Source organism: Impatiens glandulifera, chromosome 2 (assembly GCF_907164915.1).
Source record: "Impatiens glandulifera chromosome 2, dImpGla2.1, whole genome shotgun sequence".
Lineage (NCBI taxonomy): Eukaryota > Viridiplantae > Streptophyta > Magnoliopsida > Ericales > Balsaminaceae > Impatiens > Impatiens glandulifera.
This window is the reverse complement of record NC_061863.1, coordinates 39,004,711-39,019,697: the sequence shown is the minus strand read 5'-3', so window position 1 is coordinate 39,019,697 and position 14,987 is coordinate 39,004,711. Positions and strand designations below refer to the sequence as shown.

At 27.6% G+C, this 14,987-nt stretch overlaps 2 protein-coding genes across 2 annotated transcripts; one reads left to right on the top strand and one right to left on the bottom strand.

Moving 5' to 3' along the window:
- Positions 1-393: 393 nt before the first annotated feature.
- Positions 394-1,555, bottom strand: LOC124927788 (organelle RRM domain-containing protein 2, mitochondrial-like). The gene is made up of 4 exons (XM_047468263.1): positions 1,287-1,555; positions 1,026-1,094; positions 836-942; positions 394-752 (listed from the first exon to the last, which is right to left on the bottom strand). The coding sequence occupies exons 1-4, from the start codon at positions 1,447-1,449 to the stop codon at positions 693-695; spliced, it is 399 nt and encodes a 132-aa protein (XP_047324219.1). The 5' UTR covers positions 1,450-1,555; the 3' UTR covers positions 394-692.
- Positions 1,556-9,737: 8,182 nt separating this feature from the next.
- On the top strand, positions 9,738-10,289 carry LOC124924644 (uncharacterized mitochondrial protein AtMg00810-like). Its single transcript, XM_047464657.1, has one exon. It carries the CDS (start codon positions 9,738-9,740, stop codon positions 10,287-10,289), a length of 552 nt encoding a protein of 183 aa, XP_047320613.1.
- The last annotated feature ends 4,698 nt before the right edge of the window (positions 10,290-14,987 follow it).

Sequence of the window (14,987 nt, the reverse complement as noted above, 5' to 3'; positions counted from 1 at the left end):
TTGATTCACTCGATTTCATTGAGTATTGATGAAGTTTGATTTTTTTTTTTTTTGCTTATCCGTTGCTTCCTTTCTCTGTTATGATCGATTGAGGAAGAACATAATTAGATAAGTATGTTGTGATCTATTGAGGAAGAAGATAATTAGATAAGTATTGGGCTTAGGTTCAGTTAAATCAAATTGGTTTATACCAGTTTGATTTAAGTTTTTAGTTTAAATTAAATTAGCTAGAGGCCTATTTGTTTAAATTAAACTACCTAGGTGAGAATTGTGGGGGCTTTTCTTTGATTTGAAACTAATGGTGTATTTTCTCATTTGGAAGTTGCAATTGAATATAAATCATCTCGATCTCTCCAAATTATTGGGGGGAGATAAATGAATTAAGCCAAGCAATTACATAAAATATTTGAATGATCCATTTCATATGATTATCATACAAAATATAATATGGAAAATACAATCATTGTTTTAATTCATTGAATGCAAAAATGTGTGATAAGTAAAGACTAGGACAGACATAGTTCTTCAACTTATAAACAGGTTATATGGCAGCAAGTTCTAATCTTTAATTGGGTGATGATGATGATGATCTGAAATCTCAACATACCATCCAATATATCTAACAGTTTATGAACCTGTTGGTTGGTTATGTATGTCAGGCAGTCAGTCAGTCATTGGTGGAAATTCAGAGTTCAAGTAGGTGGGGATCTAGGTCGGGCATACTCTGCAAATATAACCCACCCATCCAAGAACTGAAAAATGAAAAAATTATCATTTTATCATTCCATTAATTAGCTAGATTATTCAAATTCTAACAGAAATGCTAAATCATCACCTGACCATCCATACCCTTTATGCCCTGAGCGGCCTCCTCAGTGGTAACGTATTTTACAAAACCAAACCCCTTGGAGTATCCAGATACACGATCAGTCACAACCCTAGCTGCAGCAGCAACAAGATAGATAAACAAGATCAAATATGTAATCTCCTCATTTATAATTACTTAAAAAAACTGAGTGACTGACCGTGAATCACTTGACCGAACTTTGAGAAGGCTTCTTGAAGCCCTTCTGGGGTGGTCCGTTTGCTAAGCCCTGAATAATAATTGCAGAAGCACAAGTGGGTTTAGGAGGATGTAAGTAAGTAAGAACAAAACATGACTTAGTCCAGTTTTGAAATGATAATCAAGATAACACCCATAAGATGTTCAGCCATATAGGAAAAAGTAAATCATTGCAGCATATAATTAATTAATTAATATAGAAGAAAAGAGATTGATTGATTGCCTGAGACGAAGAGATTAGTGGAGGGTTCAGCCGGAGGCGGCGGCTTCTCGGGTTGGACCGTCGGCGGCGGCGATCTGAAAGTGAAATTTGGGCTGAAAGTAGAAAGGCTTCTCAGTCCACCCGTGGCGAAAGCAGCCCTTCTTATTGCCATCATCATCGACATGGGTTTAGGCTCCTCCTCCGTCTCCTCCTTTGTAGAAATGTTAATTGGTTTGGTTTGATGGTTTGATTATATGGACCACCTGACTGAACCCCTGCTGTTTGTGTTTCGGGTAACCTGAACAAATTAAAATTTAGGTTTCAGGTTGGCCTTGGCCCAGAGTTATATTTTAATAATAATATTTATAGTTTGTTTGTAAGATACATTTTCTTTTCTTTAGCTGCTTTATTTGCTTTCTTGCTTGTTGAAGGGAAATATATATATATATAATTATACTTAATTTTAAAGTGTCCGGATTGTCGGGTCGATAGTTGTGGTTAATTTGGATATTTATGTGAGAGTAAATGAATACTTGGGTCGGATTGTGGGTTGACCCACCCATAAACTTAAAACGGTTAAAAATAAATTTAAAAATGTTATTTGTAGGTTTCGAACTTGCAACTTAACAAAACAAGTACAACCCTTTAACCAACTAGGCTAACAAGACTTTATATTTTAGATTCAACACCAAATTTGATGAACGCAAGACATTTTAACAATAAGAGTTCAAATTTTTAACTAATTAATCTATATATATATATATAATGATGCTTAATTTTTAAAGTGTCCGGATTGCCGGGTCGAGAGTTGTGGTTAATTTGGATATTTATATGAGAGTAAATGGATACTTGAGTTGGATTGTGGGTTGACCCGCCCATAAACTTAAAACGGTTAAAAATAAATTTAAAAATGTTATTTGTAGGTTTCGAACTTGCAACCTAACAAAACAAGTACAACCTTTAACCAAATGTGTTTGAGATGTGGTTTGTCGATGGATAATAAACCGGTATCATTTGAAATTGGTTAAAGAAATATGAATCAAATATTTAATTGACCAAAGTGTGAGGTCACGATGCTAATTATTAAAAAAATATTAATCAAATATTTGATTGACAAAATGAAAGTGTAAAGTCACGAAATGAGAGATTAATTCGGAATAAATATGTGATGAAACATGTGAGAAAATAAGTTGTTTTATCGAAGTGAATAAAATGTGGAATAAAAGCGTTATATTTTTTATTTTAATAATTTTAAACATTGAATAAATATTATTATAATTTTTTAATTTATTTTATTTTTATCCTTATCCGTGTGCATCGCACAGAAATTTTCCTAGTTAAATAATAATAATAATAATAGTTAATGAAAAGGAAATGTTAGATAATTTACACACTACACATCATTACAACTAATTTTATCAAACAAGGCTTTTCTAATCACAATTAATTTCTTCACTCATATGTAATCTTAAATACCCATCCAATTATAAATCATTTCTATTCCTAGCTAATTCCAACTTGAACTCAAAGCTTAACATTTCTATATTATTATTACTAAAGAAAACTAGCATGTATTCCGTGCATTTGTGCGAGTAATAATATAAAAAAACGTGAAAAAAAATATTACAGTAAAAATGTGATATCATTTTTAATTTTATTTTTAACTGTTTTAAGTTTATGAGCGGGTCAAACCATAATCCAACTCAAGTATCCATTTACTCTCACATATATATCCAAATTAACCACAGCTCTCGATCCGGCAAACCGAACACTTTAAAAATTAAGCATCATTATATATATATATATAGATTAGTTAGTCAAAAACAGGGACGGACCCAGGATTTCGAACTGAGGTGGGCTTAAAAAAAATTTAGGATGGGCTTAAAATAATAACGAGAAAATTTTGAAAAAAACAAATATATAAAAGTAAAATTTTACCATTTTTTTAATAATTAGATAAAAACAATGAACTATATTAATTTTTTTTAAGAAATTAAAGGGTAATGTCATATTTCTACCGTAAAAAAAAATTCGGGGTGGACTTCAGCCCACCCGAGCCCCTACATAGATTCGTCCCTGGTTAAAAAGTTGAACTTATATTGTTAAAATGTCTCGCGTTCATCAAATTTGGTGTTAATTTAAAATATAAAGTGTTATTAGCCTAGTAGGTTAAAGAGTTTTACTTGTTTTTGTTAGGTTGCAAGTTCGAACCATATCTATAACATTTTTAATTTTATTTTTAACCGTTTTAAGTTTATGGGCGAGTCAACCCACAATCCGACCCAAGTATCCATTTACTCTCACATATATATCCAAATTAATCACAACTCTCGACCCGACAATCTTTTCAACAATATAAAATCTCTCATCTCTAATCTAAAACTCACTTCATCATATTATATTTTTTTCACTCTAGAATTCCAAAAGCCCTCTTATTGTTTATGAGTGTTCTTCGAGTTCTTTGCTCGATATTTTCCGTTGAAACCCGGTGATAGTTCAGGTACATTGATCAAGTTCGATGCGTAGTGATTCTAGTGCAGAATCTATACTAGATTTGATGTACCCTGAGAGACAGTCATCTACGATAAGCTCCAGCACAAACGGGAGACGGTGAAACTATTTTAAGATAAATTTGCTAAGAACATGCCTCGAATCAACCATTTATTTGGTGATTTTATTCTTCATATATTTTCTTTAATTTCATTTATTTATAATAGTGTATTTTTTTATATTTATGTAATTTAAAGACAAGATTAATAACCATCTTAAAACAGTTACATGTGTTTAGTTATTTAGTAGTTTGTACCGTCGAAATTTTTTTCTTTGATGTTATAGAAATACGAGTTGGGATGATGACTTATTTCGACAAGATAAAGTTGTTCATTTGAAGGAATAGAAGAATCGACTAATAAAGATAAGTCTTTATTGTATATCTATAATCTTAATTATTAATAACATTGTTTTGTGAAAGCTTAATTTTATAAACTAATCTATGTTGACGTAGATATATATAATATAAAGAAAAATGATGTATATTCATTATAAAAAATTTATATAAAAAATTAATTAGAAAATAATAATTTATTTTCTTTTTAATTAAATATTTACTGGTTACTAAAATTATTATTAATAATAAATAAAAATAAAAAGCTAACTAAAAAGTTAGCTTTTAATTTTTAGAAAAATTAATAGTTATAATTTATTAATAGTATTTAAAATTAATTATAATTGAAACATACCGTTTCAGTTTTAAAATAATTAATTATAATATATATATATATTATTAAATTAATTAAGCGTGATAATTAATAAAAAAAATATAATATTGTAATGGATAACTAAGAATAGATTATATATTTATTTATATGTCTTATATATTACATTTTGATTATGATGTTAAGTTATCATTTTAAATGTGTATATATTTGATATTCGTTTGTTGATAGAGTTGAGTCAAATATAAAAAATAAGTTTGTCTCCGGAAAGAAGACAAAATGTCGTAAAAATGGTAGTACGATGAAAGGGCGCGTTGGCGCAGTGGTTAAAAGTTCGGATGTAAAGCTGCGTGGCGAAAGGGAGGTCCCTATTCAAATACCGTCAATGATTTCTAAATGACATTAATCATGAATATTGAAATCTTTATAATTTCTTATTTAGAAATTATGAAATTAATTGAGTATCATAACGATTTCTTAGGTAGAAATTTAATTTGTCAAAATGATGTTGTCATTAATATTTTCAGACATTTTAATTTTTTGAGATTAAATAAGTTGTTTGTGTTAGAAGTTATCTAATCGTGCATTTAAAAAGACACGACTATGTTAGTCGTAATTGTCTTCGCAAGAATTGTCTCGGTGAGAACAATCTACTCATATTTGTTTTGAGAGTGCATACTCGATTCATGTCGATTATTGTTCAAAACATGGCAATGTAAGTGCTTCGATTAAGATATGAAATATATTTATAGATATATATACTTTATTTAATTATGTTGCTAAGTGATTATTTATATTTATAATGCATATTAATTAATAATACGATAATTCGTGTTCATTATAATAATATGATTGTATACATATATGAATAAAGATATATTGTATATGCATTTTATTTTAATAGATAATTTTAAATTTGTCACAAAATTATGTGTCTTTTGATTGAGAAAGATACTTTTATAGAATTTAAAGGTCATCTAATTAATTAAGAAACGAATAATTGATGACATTGATTAGTTTTATATTTGATTAAAGATAAATCTCAATATTCTAATTAATTATAATAATTAATATTCTAATTAATTATTAGGTGTTTTATAGAGATATTTTTAATGATATATTAAATTATATATATTTGCTTAATAATATATGACATGTCATTTGTTTGATTATGTTTATAAACTATTCGATATTTGGTATATATTGTTCAATTCATCGTAAAGACTTACTTAATTTAATATTTTTGAAATCAAATAATTACAAGAAAAGTCTTGTTTGATTTGAGAATAGTGTGACAAATGTGATGCAATTGTGCAACAAATATAAATGTTTAAGCGGCTTTGGCCAAATATGCTTGAAACATTTTGATTTTTCTTATAGAAATCATGTGACATGGTGAATAATTATTTAATTAAATATTTTAATTTCTTTTATAAAAATAATGTGATGAAATAAATATTTTAATTGATTAAATACTATAATTTTTTAGGTAGAGATTATTATGAAAAATGATTTATATATGAATAAACATTCTAATATCTTGTATAGAAATTATGTATTATTCAACTAAATATTTATAATATTGTTATCATATTCATTGTATGATAAGTATAATAAAAAAAATTGTAAAAGAATTGTGTGATAATTTTTTGATTAGAAAATCATTGATTTAAATCATATAAATGTGTGATTTAAAAAAGGTACTAGCACAAATGTGGGGGGAAATATTTTTTATTGATAATAACACAAAACATTATTGTATATATTATGATAAATAAAAAGATAGTTTATTGGTAGAGAAATATGTTCTCTATAAAAGATAAAGTTGCGCAATTTTACGAAAAAAAAAATAACAAGAAATGTCTTATTTATATTTGCTGAGTTGGTGCTCAAATTGTTATTTAAAATTTGAGGATTTTGAAATCAAGAAACATGTCGTTTCTTTTACATTACTTTCATCAAAATTTTAAGAACCAATGTCTTCAAAATGATTTATGAAATAGATGAAAAAGAAAATTTATAAAGCTTTGTATGACTTATAAAAATTTTTTAATAATATATCATGAAAATTTGATCAAACTTTGATTAAAAGTGAATGTGACAATTATAAATATCATGAAGACAATGAAAATTGTTTCATTACGTGTCTTTTGTATGATATATTTATCGTTGAAAATTACGATAAAAATGATTAAATCTATTAAGAATGTGAATTGTGTTAAGAAATGAGTCAACAATAACAGGGGGTTGATCAAGCTTTGTTAACCACACTTACTTCACTTCAATATTATCTCTGTTAGAAGATAATATTTGTTTCTATTTTTCTTAAGTCACAAACTCCTGAACGAAGTCAAGTGCGGAACTGTTTGTTTAGACTTGAAGCGGCAGATAAAGGGTTGAATTTGGAATGTAAAGAACACAAAACCAAAAGTTTGTTTATGGATGTTCGGAGCAAACTCTCATACGTCACCCTTTCTTCCCGACCTCGAGAAGGATTCCACTAAAAGATTTGATTTGAATAACACCTCTACACAAATCCAGTTAGAAATCAGGTCTTAAACACTGTATGTTTCTAAACTCCTAGCTCATACAACACTTGTTGAATAAATATTATCTATTCAACTTACAAAGAACTCAATATTAAAGAAAAGTGATACAATGCTTTTCGTTATGAACAATCTCTCACAGAAAAATGCTAAGGCAAAATCTTGAATATATATTTGTAGAGAGAGAGTTTTTAATTAGAAAGAGAGCTCAGAGAATCAACTCTTATTTCTGTTTTACCTTTGATCTTCTTATATATCCAAGGCACAACAACAATCAAATCTTCTTCAATGGACACTTGTCCTCCTTCCGTTAGATGAGTGTCATGATAGTACATCAGAGAATATTCCTGAGATCGTGGGGTACAGGATAGTACAACACAATCAATTTGAATAATAGCGCATATGTGGAAGTTTCGGTTAGTCGGATGCGCATACGTGGCAGTTTCAGTATTTGCTCAACTTCGGTTTTTTCTCAACCGTTCGGTATTTGCATCTACGGTTTTTTGCTCAACCGTTCAGTTTTTGCTCAACTTCGGTTTTTGCTCAACCGTTCGACTTTTTTTCTCAATCGTTCGGTATTTACGACTTCAGTTTTTTTCTCAACTTCGATTTTTTTATACATCTAGTCGAATGCACTATAGAGGCAGTCAAACTTGCATTCAGTCGAACCGGACGCTTCCCTGAGATAATAAAACTCCAATTATTATTTTGCAGCTGGTGAGATTCGAACCCAAGTACTTACCACTGTACTACAACACCTTGTTGTTATCTTTATATATTAATACTTGATATGACTTAACAATTATAATCAAAACCAGGTGAATTCATAACTTAATTATAATCTAACAAATTGCGCTCCACAAATATCATGTTGTTATCAAATGATATATTAATATTATTAAATAAAATACTTAAAGTCTACAGGTGAATATGTTTACACTTGAAATGTAATCTACATATGAAAATCTTCTAAGAAAATTATTTTTGATAGATTAAACGTTATAATCTATAATTTTGACTTATGTCGAAAAATAAAATATTTCTATGAAAAATATGTAATCGTTTGCACGAAGGCATAGTAGTTCAAAGACATGTAAGCCAAATAAATAATATTTTCATTAAAAAAATGTTTAAATGATAAACATGTACAAATGACTATGCTTCTTATTAGAAGATATTTCAAAATTATTAGAAATTTCCAATTATTGTGATAATAATTTGAAATTAGATAAGCTTAGAGTCTATGACAAGTCTAGACATAAATGTCCTAGACATAATGCCCTTAGACTATACTCTTTAATAGTGTTATCACATTTAACTATGTTAGTCAAAGATAACATTATAGATCAATTTACCAAATTATTGAATATAGAGTTAGTTTTAATGTTTTTTAAGACATGAGCCTACTATAAGTTGGTATGAAGAAAAACTCAACATATACAAACTGGAGATCCCAAAAACTAGGTTCAATGGGACAACCTAATTGTACTAACTTGGAAAGTTATTGTTGATGATTAATTCTATAACAAAACAATATATATTTTGACGATATAAGCATATCACTTTTAATGATTCTTTGTGAGAGAAGAGATCACCTATGTGAGGGAGAAGTGGGGTCACTTTGAAAGAATTGCACGGCTCAATTCTAGACCCTCTCACAGAACCAGGCGTGTGTTCCATGGCCAACACGGACACAACCATGAGAGTTTGACATGTATTAGGGAGAATTCTATGTGAAAGTGTGTAATTGTTTACACAAATGGTAGAATAATTTGAGCATCGAGTCTACTAATTAGGCATGACAAATTTCTGGGTATGTGACAACCCAAACTAGACCCGACCCAAACCAGACCCGTGCTCGCCCCGAAAAATTGGGTACTTAAGGGACCCGAAATTTTGAGCCCCGAACCAACTATACCCGGACCCGATTTATAATAAGGATCCATTTGTTTTTTAAGAAATATTTTTCATAAATTTGAACCAAATTTGTATTATATATATATTAAAAACTTTTGACTAATTAAATATTTATTTTACTTGTTTAAGTTAATTATTATATGTTAAATACTTATTTTTAGTGAATAAAAAATAATTATTATACTATTTGTTAATACTAATTTGTTGTAAAATAATGTTGTAAAAAAATTAAAATAAAAAGAATTATGTGTAGAATATTAAAATTATATTATTTTTAAAACATAATAAATCTTAAGCAAATTTTATAGTTAAGATTATGAAAATATTAAAAAGAATTTAGAAAGGATATAGAATTAAATATGATTTCACTAAATTATAAATTTTATAACTTTGAAATTTGAATACATCTCAATTATATTTGAAGAATGCAAAATTATTAGAGGAAGAGGAAGAGGAAGAGGAAGAGGAAGAGGAAGAGGAAGAGGAAGAGGAAGAGGAAGAGGAAGAGGAAGAGGAAGATGAAGAGGAAGAGGAAGGGAAAGGGAAAGAATGCATCTCAATGTAAATAGATGGCATGCGAAAATCGCTCTACTATCTTTTGATTTCATAGAATCGAAATTTGACACATCTCTCTTCACGTATCATGCACCTCAAATAACCGTATACTTTGTAGTATATGTGGACGATATTATTCTCACAGGCAACTCTAAATCGTTTCTAACAAAAAAAAAATATTTCAATTAAATAAATTATTCCCTATTAAATATTTAGGTCAATTACATTACTTTCTTGGAATGGGAGCCACTCGTACCAAATATGGCTTATTTCTTTCTCAATCCAAGTATATTGAAGATATTATCACTCAGGCTGATATGCTTCAAGCAAAGTCATTACACACTCCCGTCTCTGCTGGCTCATCTCTTTCTAAACATAATGGTGATCCTTTATCTGATTCGTTTCTCTGTCGAAGTATAGTAGGGGCTTTACAATATCTTACACTAACTCGTCCTGAGTTAGCCTTTGTTGTCAATCGAGCTTGTCAATTCATGCAAAATCTCACATCTTCTCATTGGGGAGCGGTTAAACGTATTCTTCAATATCTTCGTCATACTCCTCGTCATGGGATCTTTCTTCGAACAAATTCACAATTCACTCTTGTTGCCTACTCTGATGCTGACTGGACAAGATGTCCTGATGATCGTCGTTTAACAATTGGATTTTGTATTTTTCTAGGTGACAACCTCATTTCTTGGAATTCTAAGAAACAACAAGTAGTTTCTCGTTCTAGTACTGAATCTGAATACTGTGCTCTTGCATATACAACTGCTGTTCTTTGTTGGATTTAATCTCTACTTAGTGAACTTCGAGTTTCACTTTTTTCTTCCCCATTTCTATGGTGTGATAATATTGGTGTCGCATTCTTATCAGCAAACCCGGTATTTCATGCTCGCACAAAATATATTGAAATCAATTTTCACTTTGTTCGAGAAAAAATTGCTCGTAAACAACTACTCATTCAGTACATTCCTACTGAAGGTCTTTCTTCTCATCGATTTTCTTTTTTACATAGCAAGCTCACGGTTTGTGTCTCACATTTTCGCTTGAAGGGGATGATAAAGTATTAAATAAATTAAAGAAATTATTTATTTATCTCCAATAAATTATACTAAATATAATAACTAATTCTTAACTTATCTTTTCTATTACTATTATAAATAAATAAAATATTGTAAAGATTACTCAATCTTCAAGAACTCAATCAAAAAGTTTTAAAAATTAAATTTATTGTGTCATTTTATAAATGGATTAACAAATTAAAAACTCTCTCACTTATTAAATTTTTAATTTGCTCAAAAAATGACACATTATCCCCGTAAATTTTTTTTTTTTTTAATATTATTCTCGATCACCATAGTTTCTTTTTATAATTATACGAAGATACTTTTTAATACACGTAACTATTATTAATATTCTTATAATAATAACCCTGGTATATTAATTATAATCTTACAGAAAATTAATATTAATTATTAAGTGACAACATATGATTAATGAAAGATGGAATAAAAAATATATAACTAAATATATTTATAAGTTGCACTATTTTCTCTTATATAATAATATTAACTTTTTTTTTAGAAATAATTTATCATCATTTAATTAAAACCCAAAAGGAAAACCTTTATTGAATTAGAGTAAAACAATGATTTCTCCTCATTTGAATGAATCAACAATACAAAAGAAAATAATAATATTAATTTTAAGATTAGCTTGTGCATATATGGTCCTAAATCCTAGTCTAAATACTTTAATATACCTTAAATTAAATAGTCAAAAGTTTAATATAAGCTGATAATATCATTACCCCTACTCCAATCAAAAACATGGATGGTTTTAATTTATTTAGTGTCCAACTTAATTTTAAATTTTGAGTTCAAGATTTTATAAATAACTTAAGTTATTATGTGTTTGTAGTTTTTTTAATTGGGAAAACCTTATCATGCGTGTTACAAGTCATGTTAATTAGTAATTTTAATATATTTATTTTCATTAAACTAGATTAATTAATTAATGACATAAATCAGAATGTTTTGAAATGCAAATAGGGAATAAAGAATTTAATAATTGGAGAAGGTTAATATTCCTCTTCATATATTTGTTGATTCATTGTTTCGTTTTATAAGATTTGAGAGTAAGGTAAGTTACGAGACTTGACAAAACAATCGAATAGAATATAAAAAATCATTTTAACCACTAAGGAGATAACTTACCATTAAAATCTCTCATTCTCAAAAATTAGGCATGGAGCTAACATCTTCAAATTCGAATTCATTCGATTTCGGATCAAAACTTTATAAAAGAGAAAAAAAAATAGACATACATCAACATATATTTTTTAACAATTAAATTATTCAATTCATACATTAAAATGCTAAAATACTGTAATTTTAATTATTTTTATAACATTTAAACTTTAAATATAAAAATTCATTTAACAAATTTAATCAAATATTTCATTTTGTTTATCATACAAGAATTTGAATTCATCATTCTTTTTTTTACAAATAACCTAGAATGGTTATGGTTATGGATTGTTATTAATACTTTTAATGTATTTTGCACGATCGACTAATCTATATATATATAATGATGCTTAATTTTTAAAGTGTCCGGTATGTTTCGAACTTGCAACCTAACAAAACAAGTACAACTCTTTAACCAACTAGACTAATAAGACTTTATATTTTAAATTCAATACCAAATTTAATAAACGCGAGACGTTTTAATATTAATATAAGTTCAACTTTTTAACTAATTAATCTATATATATATATATAATGATGCTTAATTTTTAAAGTGTCCGGATTACCGGGTCGAGAGTTGTGGTTAATTTGGATACTTGAGTCGGATTGTGGGTTGACCCGCCTTAAACTTAAAACGGTTAAAAATAAAATTAAAAATGTTAGAGATATGTTTCGAACTTGCAACCTATCAAAAACAAGTACAACCTTTTACCAACTAGGCTACTAAGACTTTATAATTTAAATTCAACACCAAATTTTATGAATGTGGGACGTTTTAACATTAATATAATGATGTTGAGTAAATGGATACTTGGGTCGGATTGTGGGTTGACCCACCCATAAACTTAAAACGGTTAAAAATAAAATTAAAAATGTTATCCCTAATTTTTTTTCACGGTTTTTTATATTATTACTCGTGTAAATGCACGAGGTAAATGCTAGTTTAGTTAATAGTGTGTTCAGTTATTTACTTATTTTTAGTTTAATATTTGTGTTTACAGAGAGATAAAAACATACAAAAACACCAGTGTGTGTGATGGGTGCTTAAATAAGAATAGTTTAGATTTTCAGTAGAAAACTAATAATTTTTATTTTATTGAGTTTATATATATTTTTATGTATATTTTGTATCTAAAATGCTGTGAAGTTGTGACTTTTTCTCTATAAAATACACTTGATTAGATTGTGGTATTTATGACTATTAAAACATTACATTAAAAAAACAATAAAGAAAATTAAAAAGTTCCATAAAAATAGTTCTTAATAAAACAATTAAATGTAAAAAATAACTAAAATTGGGAACCACACCTGTTCAAAAGATCACAAAATTAATTTAATGAAAATCGAGAAATTCAACACAGGCCCATATGAAGCGCACCAACATATAAAAAAGGCCCATATGTAAATTGACCAATTTTGTTCCATATTTTTTCTTCTTTTAATCCTTATTTTATTGGAGCATGTCCTCTTGCTAAGGTGAATGTTCAAAATTAAAAATTATTTTTATAAAAAAGTAAAAATACATTCAACTAAAAGAAAAAAATAATAATATATAAAAAATACACAGTCTTTAACAAAAAATAATAAATCAACAAGACTAACAAAAATAAATAAATCAACTTGGGATGATATAGAAATGGAAACAATCAAGAGAATCATGTATTACATTTACATCAATTAGCTTATATATTATGTTAGGTTGTAATATTTATATTTTGAAATTATATATTTAGCTAGAATATGGAAGATTATCTTTATCTTGTATTAATTATTTAATTCAAACTTTACATTTGAGTTTATTTTTTTTTAAATAAATGATACCCAAAAAGGATGAAAAAAAATAAAACCATAATTACCTTTACAGTAGAGGGTCATAATTAATTGTTGATAATAACTTTGCTTTATGGTTGACATGCTTTTCCTTTTCAAAGTTCAAAACACACGTGACGTGACGGCTTAATCGTGGATATACATTTATATTTTGTGAAGATTATTAGTATCTTAAAAATATTAATAATTGTGTGATATTTTTGTTTTAAATTAACTTTTTGTTAGAAAAGTATTTGGAAATGTCCAACTAAAGAAATCAAAGAAAAAGAATTCCTAACCTATCCAATTCTATGTTGTTATTCTGGTTAATTTGTAAGGCTAAAATTTTTAGTTTGGAAAGTTATTGATTTGACTTGTATTTATATGTATTGACATTTTTTTTATTAACAAATAATATTTGTTTTTAATTTAGAAAGTCAATATAATTTCATATAACTCAATTTCAATTTAAGATATTTTTAGTTTGAATCGAATTAAGATGATAAAATATTAAAATATAAATTTTATAACATATAACAACTACCTATATTAATCTTAACTAGCATTAATCACGTGCAAATATATACAAAATATTATATATATTTTGATAAAATTAATATTATTAAAATTTAATTAATTTAAAATTAATTTTAGTTTATAAAAATTAAATTTAATCTTTTTTTTAAAAAAACGGTTAAAACCATTTCATTAAAATTTCAAAAGTGAGAGGGTCAATAATCAAAACTAGACAAACCTTAGCTATGATTAGAGGATCTATGATTAGAGGATGACAATCAAACGAACTTAAAGAAAATGATTAGTAACAATCAAACATACAAACAAATATTATACACTTTATCAAATCCTAATTATCCCAATCAGTATTTTTATTTCCATATCAACAAATTGTTTTCCTTTTCCCCTTGTCCTTCATCTTCCCTTTCCTCTTGCAATAAAAGGGGATGAACTGAAGAGGTTGATGAATACTGTATATTCTAATTTTGATTTCTTTCTTTATATGAACCCGTTTTGATTTAATAGAAAGAATTATTTTTCAGGAATTTTGGGTTTTTCACCTTTTTGTTCTTAACTTGAATTTCTAGATCAGTCTCAGGAATCTTGTCTTTGTTTCCCTCAACTTCACCTATGGAATCCTCTGCAACAGCCTTGGTAACATCTATTTCAGCTTGATTATTCTAAGTATCCTCCTTTCTGGTTTCCTATATTTCAGTTTAACTTGTTTGAGAATCAACTTCCTTCATCTTCTTCATTCTCTGTTTCATTACTATCTTTATTCTCCTTTTTAACAGAAACCCCTTAATATATTTTCTTCAATTTCATTGCTTTCTTCATTTTCAGAGTCCTTATTGGTTTCTGCTTCTTTCTTCCTCCACATTTTGCTTTTTGCTTTTAGACTCCCTTGTTTCTTTT

Excerpts from the sequence above, each read along its gene's own strand:
- LOC124924644 (XM_047464657.1), top strand. The coding sequence starts at position 9,738 with ATGGGAGCCACTCGTACCAAATATGGCTTATTTCTTTCTCAATCCAAG.
- LOC124927788 (XM_047468263.1), bottom strand. The coding sequence starts at position 1,449 with ATGTCGATGATGATGGCAATAAGAAGGGCTGCTTTCGCCACGGGTGGA. Across the intron at positions 1,095-1,286 it reads CACTAATCTCTTCGTCTCAG|GGCTTAGCAAACGGACCACC; the intron begins GCAATCAATCAA and ends ATTATTATTCAG. Across the intron at positions 943-1,025 it reads GTTCGGTCAAGTGATTCACG|CTAGGGTTGTGACTGATCGT; the intron begins GTCAGTCACTCA and ends TTGCTGCTGCAG.